This window comes from Excalfactoria chinensis, chromosome 6 (genome assembly GCF_039878825.1).
Source record: "Excalfactoria chinensis isolate bCotChi1 chromosome 6, bCotChi1.hap2, whole genome shotgun sequence".
NCBI lineage: Eukaryota > Metazoa > Chordata > Aves > Galliformes > Phasianidae > Excalfactoria > Excalfactoria chinensis.
In genome coordinates this window covers 21,578,138-21,597,806 of record NC_092830.1, presented here as the reverse complement: position 1 = coordinate 21,597,806, position 19,669 = coordinate 21,578,138, and the positions used below count along the sequence as shown (strand labels likewise).

General features: G+C 39.3%; 1 protein-coding gene across 6 annotated transcripts in view; it reads right to left on the bottom strand.

Moving 5' to 3' along the window:
* Nucleotides 1-17,946, bottom strand: part of WDFY4 (WDFY family member 4) — a 128,167-nt gene extending 110,221 nt beyond the window's left edge. For 2 of the 6 annotated variants that reach the window (XM_072340677.1, XM_072340683.1), the window contains exons 1-4: nt 11,064-11,192; nt 5,234-5,399; nt 3,500-3,545; nt 978-1,239 (exon numbers count right to left, since the gene is read on the bottom strand). In XM_072340677.1, the coding sequence (XP_072196778.1) occupies nt 978-1,238 (261 nt within the window). In that variant the 5' untranslated portion in view covers nt 1,239; nt 3,500-3,545; nt 5,234-5,399; nt 11,064-11,192. Of the gene's footprint in view, nt 1-977; nt 1,240-3,499; nt 3,546-3,635; nt 3,684-5,233; nt 5,400-11,063; nt 11,193-16,697; nt 16,836-17,661 lie in introns of those variants that run through there. The other 4 variants (XM_072340679.1, XM_072340678.1, XM_072340682.1 and 1 more) reach the window with 4 other exon arrangements.
* Nucleotides 17,947-19,669: the final 1,723 nt, after the last annotated feature.

Below are 19,669 nucleotides of genomic sequence, written 5' to 3'. Positions count from 1 at the left end.
TTCACCTAAGAACACTGAAAGCACATGAGTACAGACATAAAATATGCCACCATTAAAATACAATTTCAAGAAAATCAAGCTTTTGTTTTCTTTCTGAAAGGTTTATACGATGAGAGTGCAAAATCTCAGACTCTACACCCATAAATATCATAGGTAATTAAGGAAAAAATATATATATATTTCCTTCTATACTACATGGTCACAATACATTTAAGTTTAGGCCAGGTTTTCTGCCTCTCTCAGAATTATGCCATGCTATCATGCCACTGTACAGCTTGCTTCATTTTTCACACACTAATAAAATCAACCAATGAGTCTCTCATTCATTAAGGGGCTCTTCTAGCTTCACCTTTCAACATCACCACATTAGAAATTGTTGGCTGATGAGAAATCTAAGGAACATGGCAGAGTAGGTTATTAACTGAAGCTTTCTACTTCAAAGCTCTTTTCTCACCCACAATATGACCTTCTGCTTTTCATGCTGCTGTTTCCCTATCTGTAACAACACCTCTCAAGCAATAGAATTAGACATCAGTGCTACCCCGTTAACCCCAAAATCCTGTCTTTCACACTGCACCCCTTCACTTCCCCTAGCTAGCTGTGACCACAGTCACATTTTCCCCAGACTGAAACTATGCCCAGCCTCCACTAAGAGAATAGGGGAGGCATACATGAGGTAACCACTTCACAGAGTACTCACCTTGAAAGAGCATATTCCAGCAAGTTAGCCATAAACACATAAACAAAGCCATGCTCCACTATATGCTTTCTTCATGCTAATATAGCAGGTTAGTTAGATGAGAGGTGATTAAGACACTGTATTCTAAGGCTCTCAATAAAATAGAAGAGCCCACCTCCTAGCCAGAGATCATATGTTAATCAACTCTGCTGGCAGTTAAATTGGCCACATAATACACAGAAGCAGATCTCAGTGTACATCTTTGGAATCTGCATCAAAGGCAATAAGGAGAACAAACCTTTAAGAAGAGGGGAAGAAAGTCCAGCAGCCTTCTCTGTTGTTCCTCTGCAATGAGAAATGGTGCCACCTGCTCATATTCTACAAACTGTCTGCCTAGACTCTCCCACTGGAGAGTATGACTCTGGGGTAGTTTGTCCTTTCTGTGTGCAGGCTGTTCAGGCACTTCTGATTTATTGACATCATCAGGACTTTGCTCTTGCTGTCCTGCTTCGCAAGGTGAATCCTCCAGCTGCCACGTGAGCTCAGCTGTTTTGTCCATGCTAAAATCAGAAATGAAGTTAAAGATATTGTACTTACAGTTTGCATCATCCCATTCTATCCCACTGTCTTGAAAAACAAGACTGTAATAGTCACAGCGATTGAGTTTGTATGTTCATAGGCATGGGAATGCTTGTAGCCACTGATTCTTTTCTTTTAATAGCTAAGCACCCTGCTCCTGGGCAATAGCATTAACACCTCACAATCATATCAATGAGCTATCTCCCAAGAGACATGGATGTATTTTTCTACACTGTTCATATAGGCTTTAGAAGGACAAACTGATAAACCAGATAGGAAACCCGGATTCTACATCCAACTTTGATACTGAGTCAGTCTTCATTTGCCCCAATTGTCAAAGAAAAAATTTTAACTATTACCATAATCAGATCTACAGCAGAATAGCAAAAAAGATCCTGTTTATACATTTCATGGAGTATGAATGCTAATCACTGTGCACCACACTGTCTGCAGCAAGCCAACAGTCACACAAGACCTAAATCTGAATGCAGATACTGATCCTTCACACTACAGAGGATGATAACTCTACTGTGGCTGATACTCAACCTTCCACTAGGAAATGGAAGGTTGTGAGATTTTCATCACTCTCCAAAAGTGTCAGTCTGGAACTTCCTACCTCAACAACAGTTTGTGTTTCACTGCTGTTGTTTTCCTTAATTATCTATGACAGAAGAACAAAACATCACACTTTTTCTACTCACAGGGCTGACTATGAAGAGTAAACAGGAAGACACTGCTCCTCATGACTGTGTGGGAGAAACATTTGTCATATGTTATACTTTGCCCTGGTACAGGATTTCAGCCCACTTGAGTCATCATGGTGCTGTACCATGTTCTGAAAACGCCCGGGTACTGCTCTACAGAGTCAATAAGAACACAGCTCAGAGACAATTTTTCCAGGAGACTGCAATAACATCCCAAATTGTACCATCCTCCTGCCTAATGGAAATATCTTGCCTTGGAAACTACTCTGCTAAGCTTAAATCAATGCTAAGTAAAAAGTAACCCAACTCCCATTCCCTAGATTCAACTTGATCATTTGTATAAGAAGCTCAGCATCCTCCACAGAGGCAGTCATTTTACATATGCTGAAATTGGGGCAGAGAGATAAAATGCAGTGCTTCTGGCTACATCACAAGGCCAACACCTGAACAAACCGGCACTACATGAACAGAGCCAAAAATATTTACTAATTTCTTCCTCTTTCTATTCACAGGTTACTTTGCAAGCCCTTCCTCCTGGTTGCACAGCTAAGAAAAGAAATCAGTGCCACCCCTCAGCTCCCTGTGAGGAGGTAGCACTGAGAAGAACACTCAGAGGGTCTCTGCGCTGAACAAACCTAGGGAGTCAACAGATCCATCCAATTTAGTATTATCAGCAAAATTACATAGTGCACATTTGAGATCTGCATCCAGATCATTTATTAAAACAAAAATTGGCCCTAAAACGGACTCCTTGCAACTACTTAAGATACTAACACATCGAAATTATTAATCTCAACAAGTACATGAAAGCAAAATGGCAATTACAATTGACTTCCTTATTTACTCCATCAGTTGAGACTAAGACAGACATACTAAATTAGATGTCAGACGTATAATATACTATTAGTCTGTTCTCTTCACTTGCATCTTCTGTTTTATATATTCTTAATCCTAACAGTCCTTTCTTGGATCTACAGACCCATTCAGACTTTTAAGTCCTTCACATTTTCTGTTGCTGATGGAGGATAACTAATCTCCTGGAGTAATCACCATATCACAGAGTCTAGGAATAAAGCATCCTTGGAAGCAAGGGTGAATTAGATATATTGAAAAGGTCTGATCTGCTGACTTTCTACAACACCCCAACATTAGTCCTAATCCTCATTTTAAATCAAGGGCTCCTTTCAGTTTGGGTGAGTTATAACTATCACAATTATAAAAAAAACTGAGTCCAAATACTAATGATTTTAAAAAGACATGAAAGTGAAAATATACAAAAGAAACCTAATGCTATCATTCAGAAAGTGAAGTCAGGTAACAAAGAGGAAGTGGAACTTATTCCTGTGTTTTCCCTTATGTTATAAAAGAAGCTTGTGTGAAATCACACTGCAATTTGGCTTTGTCATTTCAGACTGACAACATAAAAGAGAATAAGGGATTCATCAAAGCTGGCAAAAGACAAGCAATGTTAATATAAGGACTGAACAAGAATTACTGTTTTTCAAAATATGTATTTTTAATTAAAAATTAAATTTACCTGAGATTTTGATGCCACCAGCACTTTAAGGGATGATCTCATAATGCTACAAAAAACAACCGCAAACTGATCAGCACCACAATCAAGACCTTTTCTTAAATATTTAAAATCATTTGCTATCAGAGAAGGGTCTCACAGCAAGATGGCTGACCAAGATAAAATGAAGCCTGAAACCAAATTTCAGAGTGTCTGCAAAAAAAATTGAAAAGGAAATTTAAAAACTAGGACTGGTAACTGTTAGAATCACACAGCTCACAGCACCCTAAAAATCCACTGAACAATGCCTCTTCACCTGTTTCCTCTCCTGGGCAGCCAAGATAGCTTGCTAATTGGACAGTCATGCCAGTCAATTTTCTGAAATATTTTAAATAAGAATTCCCCTAACCTCTCCACAAAAACACTGTCCAAAGGTGTAATATCTAAGTTGTAGGAAAAAATTCAGTTCTTTTACAAACTGGTTTATCCCCCAAATTCCCTCTTTAACTCATACCATTCTATCCTTACAGATGCCTCAGAACCAGCACTGTACAAGACAATCTACTATTTTACTTCTGTACCTCCTAATCACGCTTGTTCCTTCTACTGAGCTTGCACTGTCCTGAATTTACAACTTTCAGTCCTATATCTACTGATGATACTTGACATATTATCTCATGAGACAAAACCAAAAGGCACACCAACAAGATTTATACCTTGATATCAGCCCACTATTTACCTTCTCCCTTATGAGGGCTGAAAAGATCTCTAAGATGCAAGACTCAGTTTCCTACCTATCAATTCCAGAGTCTTTTAACTGTAGATTATTTGAGAAAAGGATTTCCTCTTCATAACATTTGGCACAGCACTTCATACAATAGAGGCCTAACCTGGTTGATGATTTGAAACAAGTATGGACAAAACACAAAATACAAAGAAGTTTAAAAACACCTGTTAGCTTTGCGAAGGTTGAATACTGTTCAAAGTTGCACTTCAGTAGGAAACAGTCCTCACTTTTTCAGCAGTAAACATAATTTCAGCTTGTTTCAAGTGCAACTATTGCTGACAAGGAGTCCCCTTAATTTACACTAGAATATAATTTGTTCAAGCATATCAGTATCTTTGAGTATATTCAAGTTGGAAATGCCTCTGAAGTACAACCTCTTAAAATCATTTCAGTCTCAAACACTTAAGAGCATTTACCTTTTAAGAGCATCTCCATGGAATTCAAAAACACATAAAAGTGTCTTAAACTGTCTCTCATGCATTCACTCTTCATTTCTTTTTTTCCCCACTTTAGAAAGTCATGTCTAGATATCTATGTGGGAACAGTTTCTTCTCTAACTTGTATATGCCCCTGATGAAGCCTGATGAAGCTCAGGTATCAGTAACATCTGCTTTTGAGATGCTGCCCTTTCCACAACACAAGGGTAAAGAGATTAATTCTAGTTAGTAACAGGCAAAATAGTTGTACAGAGTCAAAAGAACTAGACAGTGGCAATTGAATATATCTCAAAACAGTAACTCATTATAAGGACCAAGTCTAATGAGTTTCCACTATCAGCAGCAACAGAAATACTCTGTTAACATTCCTAGAATAAAGAATGCAAGCAAACAGCTCTGCTTTTTCTTTTGACTTCTGCTGCTTTTGCTGTTAAAAAATGATTCTACAAAAATAAACAATTACAAACCACACTGCAGATCCCTTCAACAGTTAAACCTGTTCATTTTGCTTTCACAGAAAACTGCATGACATACCTGGGCTCTTAGATCCAGCAGCTCCTCTTACAGTCAAGAAGGACATTCAGATAAAGAGAGCTTTATTGCTTCTGTCCAATTAGGCACCTTGGTGCATGCAGTAGCTCTCACTCTGTTCTTTGAACTTTCCACTGTGAATCACTTGATGAGCTGCTGCACTTATTTCCTGAGGAAAGCAGAAGTGAAGAAGAGCAAATGAACCACATGCTCAGGACCCACCAAGCTCCCAAAACAACTTAATTGAGCTGAAATATGAACCTGCCAGGCACTGCATCCCCCTGCCTAGATTTAGAGCAACCAGGAATTTTTCCTGAAAACCATATTCACAAAGAAAAGCATGTGATGAGTGTTACTTTTGTTTTAAATTGAAGGTTTACCAAACGACTACAGGAACACAGCACCACAAAACTCACACTCCGCACAACTTCTGCGCAAAGCACAGTCCTTCCTCAAATGCAGTACTCTTAAAATAAATATATTTGCAAGCTGAGTTGAATAATCAAGTCTGTGACCTCTACTGAAGTGGTCACAGCATCTATTCAGATTGAGACAAATAAGCACTGTAAACTTCACTGACAATATAAGGAAGCTCTGATTAGCCATGAGGTGGTAGAGGACTACTTCTCAGTAGTGTTTGCTTTTTTTTTTTTTGTTCTTCATGAAATATCTGAAAGGCTTTGTAATTTGTTTTTAAGAGGAGGTGATGTTTAAGCAGTTTTACAAAGGAAATTGAGATATTTTCCAATACTGCTTATGCTAGAGAATTTTACAGTTACTTGGAGAATTAGTGGGACTGTGGCATTGCAGTGACTAAAACCTTGGGAGATTTTCCTCTAGGTAGTTAAATCCATCAGCTTTCTGTTAATATTTCCTTCACTCAAATGTCTGAAAAAGAATTCAGGAAGAAAAACTGCTTTCTCTTTGAGCTTAAACTCATAGCAATACTCCAACTGGAAACATCTAATGTTTCCAAAGGTATGAGTAGCAAGGCCTGAAGGGATTGATTTCACTGTCAGACGTGATTAGGTCATGAAAATAATAGGAAAATGCCATACAACACAGGGACCTCTCTCAATGCTGTGATATTTCTCACATATAACAATCCTAGTAGATTGTTCTCATCCCTTACTGTAGAAGTTTTTCAACAATAGAGGCAGCAGCAAAATCATGGCTTTAGTTCATCTAAATTATATCAGAATTTAAGCAGCTCTTTAACACTGTGTAAATAAATAAAACTCTCAGAGTTGGAGGAAAATACTCTGCTCCAGTCTGTACAGACAATAGCGTTAAATTGATCAGGATTTGGAAAGAGCTGGGGCTGTTCACCCTGGAGAAGAGAAGGCTCTGGGGAGATGTGAGAGCAGCCTTTCAGTTTTTAAAGGAGGCTTTCAGAAGGAAAGGGACAAACTAAGCAGAGTTTGCTGTGATAGAGCAAGGGGAAAGGTTTCAGACCAAAAGGGACATTTCAATTAAATATAAGGGATAAATATTTTTACAAAAAGGGTGGTGAGGCTTGGCGCAGGTTGCCCAAATCTCTGGAGACATCCAATGTCAGACTGCACAGGGCTCTAGCAACCTGATCAAGTTGTACATGTCCCTGTTCACACGGGAGTACGATTAGATAACCTTTAAGGGTCCCCTTCCAACTCAAAGTTTTCTATGATTAGCTAGACTAATTATGCCTGCATGCTTTTTTCAAGCAAATACAAGGTCACCCTCTGAGCCAGCTGCACTGAGGGAGTAGTAGCTCCAGTTAACATGACAATAGCCACTCTTGGTGAGCTCAGCTGAGAGCCACATGCACAGGCCTCCAGGCAGCTTGGAGCCCATGCAGACCATGCACCCACAAAGCCTGCTAAAGATTGTGCCAACATGGCCCCTGCTTTACTACTTTAGGCTGTTCATCTATTAGCCAGTACTTTCCTAGTTGCAATCTAAGCCAAAACCAGTGGCAAAATGATCAGCAGAAGCACAAAGATACTAAGGAGAATTTTAGCATCATTCCAGAGAGAACACCATTGTTTTCCCTTTTCCATCTTATAAGCAAGCCTAACCATTACCGATTATCCATTTCCCCCTTTGTTAGTTAAAAATCACACCACTTGCAGCAGCTCCTCCAGTGCTATTTGATCAGAGAGCATTGCTTTCCAAGAGCTTCCTCCTACCTTGCATTGCACCCTCCCTATACACTATCTGGATACAGACAGCTGCAATGTCATTGGCAGATCTTTAACCCATGCAGCAGAGGAAGCATCATTTCTCATTTTCATTCTTCACTAACTGCTAATGGGGCTGAAAGTACAGAGTTTCAACACACCCTCTCACTTAATCTCTGCTTCAGTGGAGCAGAACAGCTGTACCCAAATTATCTGTGGAAAAAATAACACAAAAAGTAAAAGCAAGCTAATAGCTAAAGCAGTAGCACTGCCTCCTACAACTCCCTGCATTGGTTTAAGCCATTTACATTAATAAACTAGGCACCTACAAAAACTGAGGAACAATCCTTACTTTCTTAGACCTTACCCACACCAAGTCTCACAGAAAAAAAGGTGCATGTACACACATACATTTGTATCTGTGTGCATGGAAAATAACACAAAGTACTCTTCCCCTTGTTAAGATTTCAAAAAAGCCCACTAAGAACCTCCTAGACCCAGGAGCTAGCTCTACCAAGACCGGTTGTAAACAGCTCTCTGATAAGAGCAGCACATCAAGGAGATCCTGCATGGTTCAGTGGGGATGAGATGGCACCTGATGTTGATACCAAGTCAGACATCAGTGCCTTTTAGTCCTCAAAAACTGCTGGAAAAAGACTGGCTTAGTCCAAACATCCAACTACAAGACAAATACAAGGACTGAAATAAGTAATCTTAAAATCCAGCCTCTCTAACCCTTCAATGCGACACATTCAATAAGTGCATAACAGTCTCTATTGCACTGAACAGAACACAGCTGTCAGTCTGAACAGGCAGGACTGAAAGTACACTACAACCAATTAAGTCCTGATGCCATTTCCACCACTTCTAGTTTCTCAGAGCAGGGCTGACACTGTCCATTCAGAAATAGTACACTTCAGAAAATGAACAGGTATAGGGATACTCCGTTTCAAGACATCCATGACATACTGCCAGAAAAGTAAGCTAGATACACCTCCCCACAGAGAGAAAATTACAAGCACCCAAACTTGTGTAATGCAGAATGGCCTCACAAGACCAAATTCACTCTGAAAGATTCCTAAGGCTATCAAAAATGACAGAAAGTAGGTATCTCAGCTACAGAAAAGGTCACCTATATTAAAACAGGCAACAAGAAATAAAAAAAGGAAATTCTCCTCTAGCTGTCATCCAGGTACACGTAGCTCCTTCCTGTCATACATGAGGTAGCCTCAGGCAAGGATCCATCAACAGCCTGTCTCATATCATCAAATATCATCCCTGTCTTCATAGAATCATAGAATCACAAAGATTGTAAAAGACCTGAAAGATCATCCAATCCAGCCATTCACCTATTACCAATAGCTCCCACTAAACCATGTTCCTCAACACAGCATCCAATTGTTCCTTGAACAGCCCCAGAGTCAGTGACTCCACCACCTCCCTTGTTAAACTTCTCTTCACTGCTCCAACATCCACACACAAGAGGAAATACCACTTCATGCCTGTGCAGCACTGAGAACAGCCACAGCAGTGCATCTTAGCAAGAAGCACGGTTGGCATCATGAGGCTGGAGGTCAGTGACTGCAAGTGTCTCCTGAAACGCAGTGTGCGCATTTTGGCTCCATTAGATTCACCAAACAGCCTGAATGGTTACACCAAGAGCAAATGTCTTCTGAGATCTTCTGTGGAGTGGAAACTGTAGAGGCTGATAGTTCAACTCAAATGGGGTGGAAGCCTGCTGTAAAGCCCTTAATTCTACACACCCCCTCTGCTCCCCATCAAGTTTCTCTCCTTGCAGGCACAGCAAATGAAGTTCAACTCAAGTTGCTGAGACAATAAATTTCCTGCTTTGCTGGCAGCCACAAGGCACAGAAGTCAGACTTGAGTACTGGTTTTCAAATTCCAAACTGCATTCTTTTGTTTCTGTGCATAAACAAACACCAAACTATTCCAGTTAGTAAAATAATACCAACTTTTAAGTACACAAGAAAGCAGCCATGTATAGAAATTAAGCTGTAAGAAAAGTCAAAACATTCTTGTTTGAATACTGTCAAATCAAACATTCTGATCAAATGAACAGATTTATTTATTTATTTTCCCAGAAGAATAACATTATCAAATCTTAAAGTTCATCTGGAAAGTCACTATTTTCACTAGATGCCACCAACTGACCAGAACTATGTTGTGCAGGAAAATGGTGAAAGCAGCTTGATTAAACACATGATATTTGCACATTAGTCCAATTAAGACTGAAGAAGCTGAAAGACAAATGCAACATATAACGGCATGCCATTCCCCCCCTTCCTCTGCCACAAATTACCTTTCTGCTAGATGGTGTAGAGGAATTAATTTTTTCAGGATTATGAATATTCAAATTAAAGGATCATGCTGCAGAAATCATGCAGCAAACCACTTATGAAACAGGAAGTTAGACTTGACCACTCATTGAAAAGCAACACTAAGACAGACTTGGACAAATGCACAAGATGTAATTATATAAACATACATTGCTCATGAAATGTTTCCAGAGAAGGTTTACTCATCTCACTCTGGAGAACCAGCACCAAAGCCTCTTGAGAACACCACTTTCTTTAAGTCTCAGAAATCTACTCTACTTCCTTTTTAACACCCCCATTTTCTTTACACGCAGCCTGAAGAAACAGGGAGCCTGAAGGTCAGTCTAAGCCAATTAAACAAAATCCTTACGTGAGAGTAAGCACTTTCCACCTCTGACCCGCTAGCAACATTTTCCCTCTCTTTTGTAGCTCCCAATTCTATCTGTAAACTACTGCACCTGACCCTCCTCTCATTTCAGCTGTACTCCAAGAGTGTTTTTCTGCATCCAGAAAGGCTACCTTCCCACAGTGAAAACTGCTCAGGTACCTTCAATAGCTCACAAGCATGCTTATTGAGCTGTCAGGCCCTATTCATGGCCAAGCTTGCCTTTTCTACAAATATTCTTCTAGCTCTTTGAAGTAGACTTGTGCATCTTCTCCACTTTTGACTCCCTTACCACATTTACGCTTGGTTGCTAGCTTTTGTTGTCCTGTGTAATTCAGAGCAGAAGCAAAGGGAACAAACTGATGTGAACATAACATTTGCTACCTGATACACTCCTATTTAAAAAACATCTTTGAAGCTATGTAGCATTTCAGGAAATGCGTTTTAATCTTTTCCTGAGGAAGAACTGCTTTTAGGGTGTTCAGGTGATTGTTCTTGGCTAAAATATATGAGGGGTAAAAAAATATCAAAGAAGCTCTGCTTAATTTATAGCCAGATTCTACATTAGTGGTTTCTTTTCTATAGATAATCTGTAATGGTACAGAAAATTGCTGCTTCTGCTACTCAGCGACAGAGCTAATGTTAGAGCTGGAGTGAAAGCCTAGTGCTATACACGGTGAAATATTTTGTTAAAGAAAAAAAAAAAAAAAAAAAAAAAAGAAGTGAAACAATAAGAAACTAGCCATTAGTTGTATAATCTTTTTAAAATCTTCGTGTATTCAGCAGAACCTGAAAGCACAGCATACAATTAGTAGCAGACCGCTGCCACGTGGAGATAAGAAGGAACTGGTAAAAGAAGCTAACTCACATGGAGGTTCATCACAAGTAGGAAGCGCAACAGGCTCCTCAGCAGCTATTTGTCAGATAGGAATCCCTTTTGCTGTACTACCTACCTTGCCAGGATGGAGAGCAGTAGTTCAGAGCAAATTCCTTCTGGAAGGCTGTGAATGATGCCAGTCCAGACAATGGGCCTCTGGGGCTGTCTCTGCTTAGAAGAAATGCCTCTCTATGTAAATGTAAATAGCGGGGCTCACGTGGAGTAAGTTACCAGCATCAGAATAAGAAAACCTGGCCAAAGGCAGTCCCGTTATTCATGCCTTAGTCTCCACAAATGGAGGAGTAGGTCCACAATGGAATCCATCTGAAAAAAACCTGAATGCAGGTGCCCGATTAAGTATCATCCTGACGACGCCAGGATATAGTTGTATTTTTGTTCCTGTTTCAGCCCTTATCATTTATCATTTCTATTAAACATTTTTTCTCAATTGTTACTCAGATAAGAAAAGAATAAAGATGAAAAAATTCAAACAGCTTGCCTTTCACCCATACAGACATTCCCGCTAGAGATTCAGAGCTCTTCCTTTCCCACGCAGCTATTTCGTTCACATAGACGGTAAATATGAAACTATACCTCCATGCCTTTTAGTTCCCAACCCATCTCCAGCCGTTACCCACTTAGTGGGTCTCAGAGATAGCATCAGCAGCCTTCATTCCGAGAATTAGCTCTGACACTTTCCCCTCCGAGCGGCACCAGGTGGCAGTACAGCAGAAGGGCTTTCAACGCCTGCTGTTGCAAAGCAGCTATCCTTGCAGCTTCCATTGCTTTTCCTCTGTCTTCAAATAACAAGACAGGAGAACACATTATCGCACAAAATACAACAGTTTCATTTCCTGAATTTAATTTCGGAAATTTGAACATCTATAGGATTATACTTTCATATTCCTGCCAGCCTTTGGAACGGACAGGTTTCAGTCGAGCACCCAATTGGATCACAGTGGTTTCTTTTGACCTTCCCATTCTAGGGGCACAGAAGCTATCAGCATGCAGCAGAGCAAGTAAAAGACTGTGAGTAAAGAACAGAGCTTGGTGCTGAAGCTAATTACTTGTACACTCGACCAGCTTTGACAAATAGTTTTAGACAAAAAAAAAAAAAATCAGGGGCATTTAAAATTAAGGTGGCTCTTCCTTCCCCCCAAACCCCATACTCCTGAATAAAACCCAGCAATATTGTTTAGAAAAGGCAATTTGCATTTAAGCACAGAATAAAAATGTAAATAAGGCTAAATAAACCCATCACATAAAACAGTATCCTGTGACAGACATCTCTTGGAGCATGTTAAAATCAGGACAGTGATTTCGGAGGGTTCTTTCATTGTTCTTAAAAAAAATAAAAACCCTGTTCACATAACTGCAATGAGCAGTTCAGATCTGATCCTGTAAATCCAGCAGTACCATTTTCAGCATTCATCATTTCTTCATAAGCCATAAGTTCCCCGCAGTAATATGAGCTTAGGAACCATCTCCCTGAAGATTTAGGACCGTACTTCTTTGTGCTATGATATTTCCAATTCTCAAGTGCGTTAATTCTCCGCAGACTTGTTACATGGCAACTGTTTGAGTGTATAAACATGAACAACCCACACCAGAGACTGTATTTGAGAACAGATTCATAAAAGTACACAGCATGATTGGTCTAACAGGTCTGCTGCACAAACTGATATTGGGGAAGGGAAAGGAAAGTTGTGTCATCTTCTAGGAAAGATTAATCCTTGGAAAATAGATGTTGATTACCAAAAATGGAGCACTTTTATTATAACTATGTTTGCCCTAAACTGAATGCTAATTTTATAAGAACATTATCCCTAAATGACGACCTGTCCAGAAAAACTGATACTGTTCTTCTATAAAATAAGTAAATAAAAATGCTTTTCACATTTTCCAAGTAAATTTTGACCCAAAAGTATTTACAGGGAGAAATATTCAGGTGACAGTTTTGCTTAGTAAGAAGTATTTGTTTGAAGCCCATTGTGCAGTTCATTTTTCTTCTATGCATCTTGAAAAAAAAAAAAAAATCATAGTCTGAGCAGTTGGTATTACAATCTCCAATTTGCAGGCTGCAAAACAGAGACATTTAAAACTGAAGTGATGTGTCCAGGGCCACAATGCCAAGCAGTGAGAGAGCCAAGGATATTACTTGGGTCCCCAAGATCCAAGTCCAGAAGTCATTAAAAATTATAATTTCAATGTATTTTCTTCACCTTCGCTTAGGATGATTTGAAATAGAAAGAAAGTAACAGTGTTAAAACAACATAACTTCTGAAATTTTTTAGCTCACTTCATTTTTCAGCTAGCCTCCAGTTTTCGCCCCTAGTTTCATTTGGAATCAGATCTGCCTAAATGACTTTATTTTTGCTTGAGACAGCAGGAAGAGACATGTTCCCAAGGATGCCAGTCTCAGTCCCTAGTGTCTAAAATATGCATGCACTGCTCTTTGGCTCCTTCTGCTAAAAGAAAGAGAAAACAATCCGTTCTGCAGAGATAGCATTAAAGTATTAAATAATGCATTTCTCTATCTCCTTTCTGAATCAAGGACCTCATTTCTTCTAGGCCCACAAATAGGAAAAGTGATTGCCAAGTTAATGCTTTTTAACACAGCTGATTCAGGAGGTCCTGCGTTCCCTAACTACAGAGTGCATTTCTGTCAATGCTCTCAAAGGGGCAGGAAAGGTCTGGAATTGTAGAGGAACTGACTAGAGAGTTAAAAAAAAAAAAAACAACAAAAACAAACAACAGTTATCTTGCCAGGTTTTCACATCCCACCTGCTCCAATAACATCAAAGCAATTTAGTCAAATTTGGTTGGAATATCTGAGAGTAAATTGATGTCAAGATACAACTGGATGCATAGCTATGTAGACAACACAATTAGAATCACGAGACTCTGGGTAGGCAGTAGATCTAGCCCAAATTTAAACACATCTTTCTTTCACTCTGAAGTTTGAGGCAGTGTGCTTTGCTCACAGAATACAAAAACTCAAACAGCACATTGTATTCCAATAATTTCTGACCTAGCAGGTCAGATAAGAATGTATTTTGATGCGGGGCATGTGAACAGACTGTTATGATTTCAGTTACACTAACCCCATACTTCATGGGAGGCAATTAATTTCCTGATTACAATGCAGAGAAACACTTTGGTTCAGGGAAATTCAGAATTCTTTTCATAGAGTTTCTCAATAAAGCAATAATATATTTGAAAGAAGCAAAGATAAAAGCAATGATAAGGGGAAGACCCTCACCTGCTATTTTCCCTGTTTTGACAGGCTTTACTGCAGTAGCAGGTCTATTAAATCAAAGGCATCAGAAAAGCGAGGGTTGAAAAGAAATGTACTGTTTTGTTAGAGCAGTAGATAAAGCAACCAAAAGCAGATTTTCATATAGATACACAAGAAATGTGGATAGAAGTTTGCTCTGGAGGTCACTTAGGCCAGTCTTCTGTTTGGAACACATCTACCATAGAAACTAGACTACTTGCTTTCTGGATATCTGTCCCTGTACTGTCCCACAGTCTGGTGAAATAGTTGTCTTCAGACTCTAGCCCAAGTTTTTAAAGTCATAACTTGCAGGAATCATCTTTTGTTTTAAGCTCTACTCCCAAAGAAGTTTCTGTTACATGACCTTTGAAACTATACTTTAACCGATTGTGGACTGCTACCAGATCCTTCAAAACAGATACAAAGGGAAATAAGAACTGGAAACTTGGTTCTTCTCAAGAGTTCATAATGTTCAGGGAAGTCTAGAGCCTTGGATTTGAGAGATTTACTGCTTTAAAGAGTTTTTACATTGATAATCTAAGCCTCACTTGTTTCCAATGTAAGAAGGTTTGGAGGTTCTAGCAGGGGAGCGCAGCTACCGTAAACCCCTGACTGATGAATGGTATCATCTCTATCAGGGAAGGTTGTCTTCTTCGACCGAGCACACAGCTTCAGGAGGGACACACATGGAATGGTGAGGGAGAAAGGGAACACCTGCCTAGCCAGCCAGATCAGCCAAATCAACCCTGGCGATCAATGGGGTGACAGATGTCGCAGTCAGATCACCCTCACATCCATTGCTCTCTATAACTTCCAGAAGGGAGGTTGTAGTGAGCTAGGGGTCAGCCTTTTCTCTTGTGTAGACAGTGATAGAACTAGAGGCAACGGTTTCAAGCTGCGCTGGGGAGATTCAGGCTGGACATTAGGACATATTACTTCTCGGAAAGGGTAGTCAGGCACTGGAATACACTGCCCAGGGAGGTGGTGGAGTCACCGACCATGGGGGTGCTCAAGAAACATTCGGATGTTGTGTTGAGGGATATGATTTAGCTGGGAAGTATTGGTGATGGTTGGACTGGATGATCTTTTAGGCCTTTTCCAACCTTGATAATTCTGAGATTCTGTGAAGGTGTATTGCAGAGAGTTGGAAATCTTTCTTCAGATTATTCAAAGTTGTTTAGGTGGCCCTTTGTCACCTTTTCAATTGTACTGCATAACAATTTGCTGGAAATGTGAAATTTCTATTAAAGATGCTACTTTTCAATAGTATAGAGGACACTTTCAATATGGTCAGAGACCATGACATTTATAGTAAGAGAAAGATAAAAAAGTGGCACATTAGCATCTTTGATATTTGTCAGCAGTAAACAAAAAAACAAGAAAACACCAAGTTAGGTCTTCGTTATCTGCTATGATTCTCTAAAAAATACATGATTCTCTAAAAGCTTTTGCACATCAAAATACCTAATCTTCCTACTCAAGGGATGCACTTTTAAATGAAGTCAAATGGCTTTCAGGTAGTTGCTAAAGTAGTACAAATCTTGCAGGCATATCGGTTCCTTTTACGTGTGTTCATCACTACAGAGTAGCCAGAGTAGTGAAAAATAATGCAAACAGTTAAAGATGGCTTTCATGTCTGCTTAGTAAGCTCCTTGCCCCATTGAAGTCTTTGGCAGTCATATTATAGCCTTCCCTCAGATTGTAGCTACTCCCTAGAGAAGCACTCTTGCAGCCTGAAATGAAAGATGAATGTTCCTGACCTATTTGTGGAATATGACTAAACAGAAAGAAGCAGACTGTAAAAGACTGATAAAGATACCTAGAAGTTGCCTAGTTTTATTGTGCAAAACATTCAAAGTTAAATCTTGTTTATATCACCTCCACTTTATCCCTCATTACTAAATATGCTTACACAAGGTCATAGTTCTGCCCTCTCTTGATCTAGAATTATTTAGTATACTTACTGCCTCCTCAGAAGCACTATCTCCAGGAAGCCCAAAGTATCGTTATACTCATGTATTCTCTTAATTTTAACTCAAATGTAAAGGAATTACTCCATTGATCACTTGGCTATACATAACCTCTGAACTCCAGTTTTTCCTAAGATAATTTTTACCCCAGAAATACCTTTGAATTTTCAGCTGTTTCCAGAGCAGATCTAGAGCATTTACACAGCAGTCTTCTCCATTATGCATTATCAGATTACCACACACAAAAGGCCTTTTCCAAAAAAGAATAAGAATTCTCTCCAAGGTCAAAGTATTTATTACTGTCTCTTAAGACCACCAATAAGAGCTCTGATCATGAAAAGCTAAAAGACCAGTAAAACAGGATGGAAACCACAACATCAAAGCAAGGTCCCAGGCCACAGCAATTGAGAATCCACTCACACGACAGCAGTAGGCACAGAAATCAGGTAAAGAAACTGCTTACCTTTAGAAGGCTTGTAAGCTCCACAGGTAGACAGGGATCTCCAGGTAAGATACCCTTGCCTCCAATACCAACCCATAAATGAAATCTGGAAAGGGGTGGATCCTGACTCCACTCCTTCTGGCCACTCAGATACATTATTTGCACTTGTGCTCCCCTGGGTTGGCTCTGCCTTCCTACCAGGTGCTCAATCACTGGTTCAAGCAATGACTCAGAAATTCTAATACAACTAGAGATTATTTTCACCTGGAAAAGCAGATGCAGGCATCTTCAAGAGGTTTTGAACTGATGATCAATTAGCCTAGAAGCAAGGGTCATTATAATCAAACTGAAGTCCCTTCTGGTCATTAGATATTTGAAATGATACCTATTCACAACCTGCTATTCAGTAAGAGATTTTCTCCAGTTCCTATAAATACAGTTATTCTAGATTACCTTGTAAAGACAATGGAACAGCAGTTATTGATCTGAAAATGCACACTATAGTCTTTTTTACTCTTTGGACTCTTTTCCATAAACTCGATTTTATACAGTAAGAGATTCTAGCAAAAAATAAAAAATAAAAAAAAAAAAACTGCAGTCTAAACAAACTGGATCTGTATTTCAGTGTTGCCAAAGTCCAGGATGATTAGATCTTGGGCTTTAATCCAGACCCATCTTCCTGATGAGTAAGAAGAATACATCAATCAGCTAGTTACAACAAGTCCTTGGCCTGTCTATGGTAGCAGAAGATGAGGAGGAGGAAAGAAGAATATGCTTTGTAGTAATTGGTGGGTGACAACATGCTGTGCACGCAGCCTGGGGAAATAGAGATCCATTCAACTCCCCCACACAGATTCAACAACTTCACTGGCCCACACACTCTTCCATCCCAAGAACCCAACATGTTTCATAGCCTCCAGCCATCAGCCTTGGAACCAGCAGATGAATCATTTCTTCTATGAGTGTCCGCACTGCAATAACTTACCGCCTTCTTCTACATTTAGATAAAACTTGCCAATCCCAAGTTCCAAAATACTGCATGGAGATGACTAGGGCCAGGGACTCAATGTCTTGTGTGTGACCACAGAAGATGAGTTGCATTACAGCTGGAGACCTTTCCTCTACACTTCATTCAAGTCCCTAACATTTAGGCCAAATTAACCACCTTTGTTATGAATGAAGCTGGTAAATACTCGTGATATACTCAAAACTTCTTCTATGTTCCAAGCAGGTGACAGATAATTAATGAACATATTCATTTTTAGCTTCAATTAAGAAGTAGATAATAGCTTTTCAGTTAGCTGATTCTTCTCTCTTCCTCTAGATGGTTGCTGCTTTGTGACACAGCCATTCTAGATTTGGACCAATATAAAAACATAACCTTAAGATCAGTAATTTTAGCAACAGGTAAGTACCTTAACATTGTTATCTCAAGTCATCAGGAAGATTTTCTCTTATCTAGTTCATCCAACTGTGTAAGCCTTATGACCTGCAGTCCTACAGCTTCCCTAATGTTTTTAGGAAGCATACTAAACTAGTTCCTCTTTAGCCTAGCTGGAAAAGAAAGTAAAATTGGCAGAAACCAGCAACAGCCCTTTTATTCTCTAAAGGATAAAGAGGAAAAACAAAGCAATATAGGGTCATTATTGGGCAGGATCTAGCCTCAATACTACTTGAGATGAGTGGATAAGATCTTACAGTGATAGATTCAAATTAAAGTCCAGATAATTAAACAAGCTCATGCTAATAAGCCAACCATACATAAATCACAATCAGAACTAGGCTGTAATTAGGATTACTAAAATCAAACACTATCGAATAAAAACCAGGAAGACATGCAACTAAACTGGGAAACTAGTCCATAGATTACAGCTAAGACCTCAATAACTCAACATAATTAAATTACAGTACTCCTACAACCTAGTCAAGGTATAAAACTTCAACCCTGAGCTTAAATAGAGCTCCTGGGCCTATGGGGGTAGAGGCCACAGGTGAGGCTAGTCAAAGCCACTAAGGCTATTAATGCACTTTAGGACCCTGTAACTGCAAGATGAACTTATTATGCATTCTTCAGGTTACAATTAACAAAAATCACAAATATTTGAAATTGTTAACACCTTTACCACTAGAAAAAAAAATAAAAAAAAATTGGTATTAGAAAGTTTGAAATAGAGATGTTGCACGGTAACTTCTAGGTCATAGCCTAAACCACCAATTGAGCACCTGGGGAAAGGACCCAGTTAGCCCTCGGAGCACAGGTGAAGGCAATTCAGCTCTGTGGCCGGAAGGGTTGGAGCCTGGCTGCACCTTCTCTTAGATCTTATTTAAGGGCTGACTGCCACTGGGGAAGGGTTTCTGAGTGGAGATCCCTCCTTTGTTAAGTTTCTTTTTAATGTTCAGATTTATTTATTTATTTTTTTTAAGGTGGGCATGTATTTTTTTCTTTTTAATGTGTTTGTACTGTACTAGCTCTTTTGTTATTGCATCTTCTTTAGCAGTGTTTTGTTGTATAGGTTTTTCTAGTTGTTACAGATGCTGAGCTGAATTGTCTGCTAGTGGACTTTTTTCTCTGTTGTATCATCTTTTAGATAGTGGATTTATTTATTTATTTATTTTGTACAAGAAGTTGTGTATGTGCTTGTACAAGTGCGTGTGTGTGGAAGGAGCATTTGGTAGTGGTTTGGGGAAGATGTAGGTGGAAAGATGACTTGGGGTGTAGATATGCCAACACATAGAGTACATCCCTAAATGCGCTCTGAGAGTAGGGTACTGTGGTATGTGATTCTGGGGTTATGGTATAACTCAGGGATGAACAACCCAAGCAATTAAACATGAGATGAGACACTGAATGGCACAGGAAAACTAATATGTGTAAATCATTAAGTTCTGTTGTTCTAACTATCGTATTCAGTGTAAGCTCAGGAGGTATATTTCAATAAGTAAATATTTGTATAGGTTCTAGTATTTTATTGATGCTTATGGGGTTAACTATT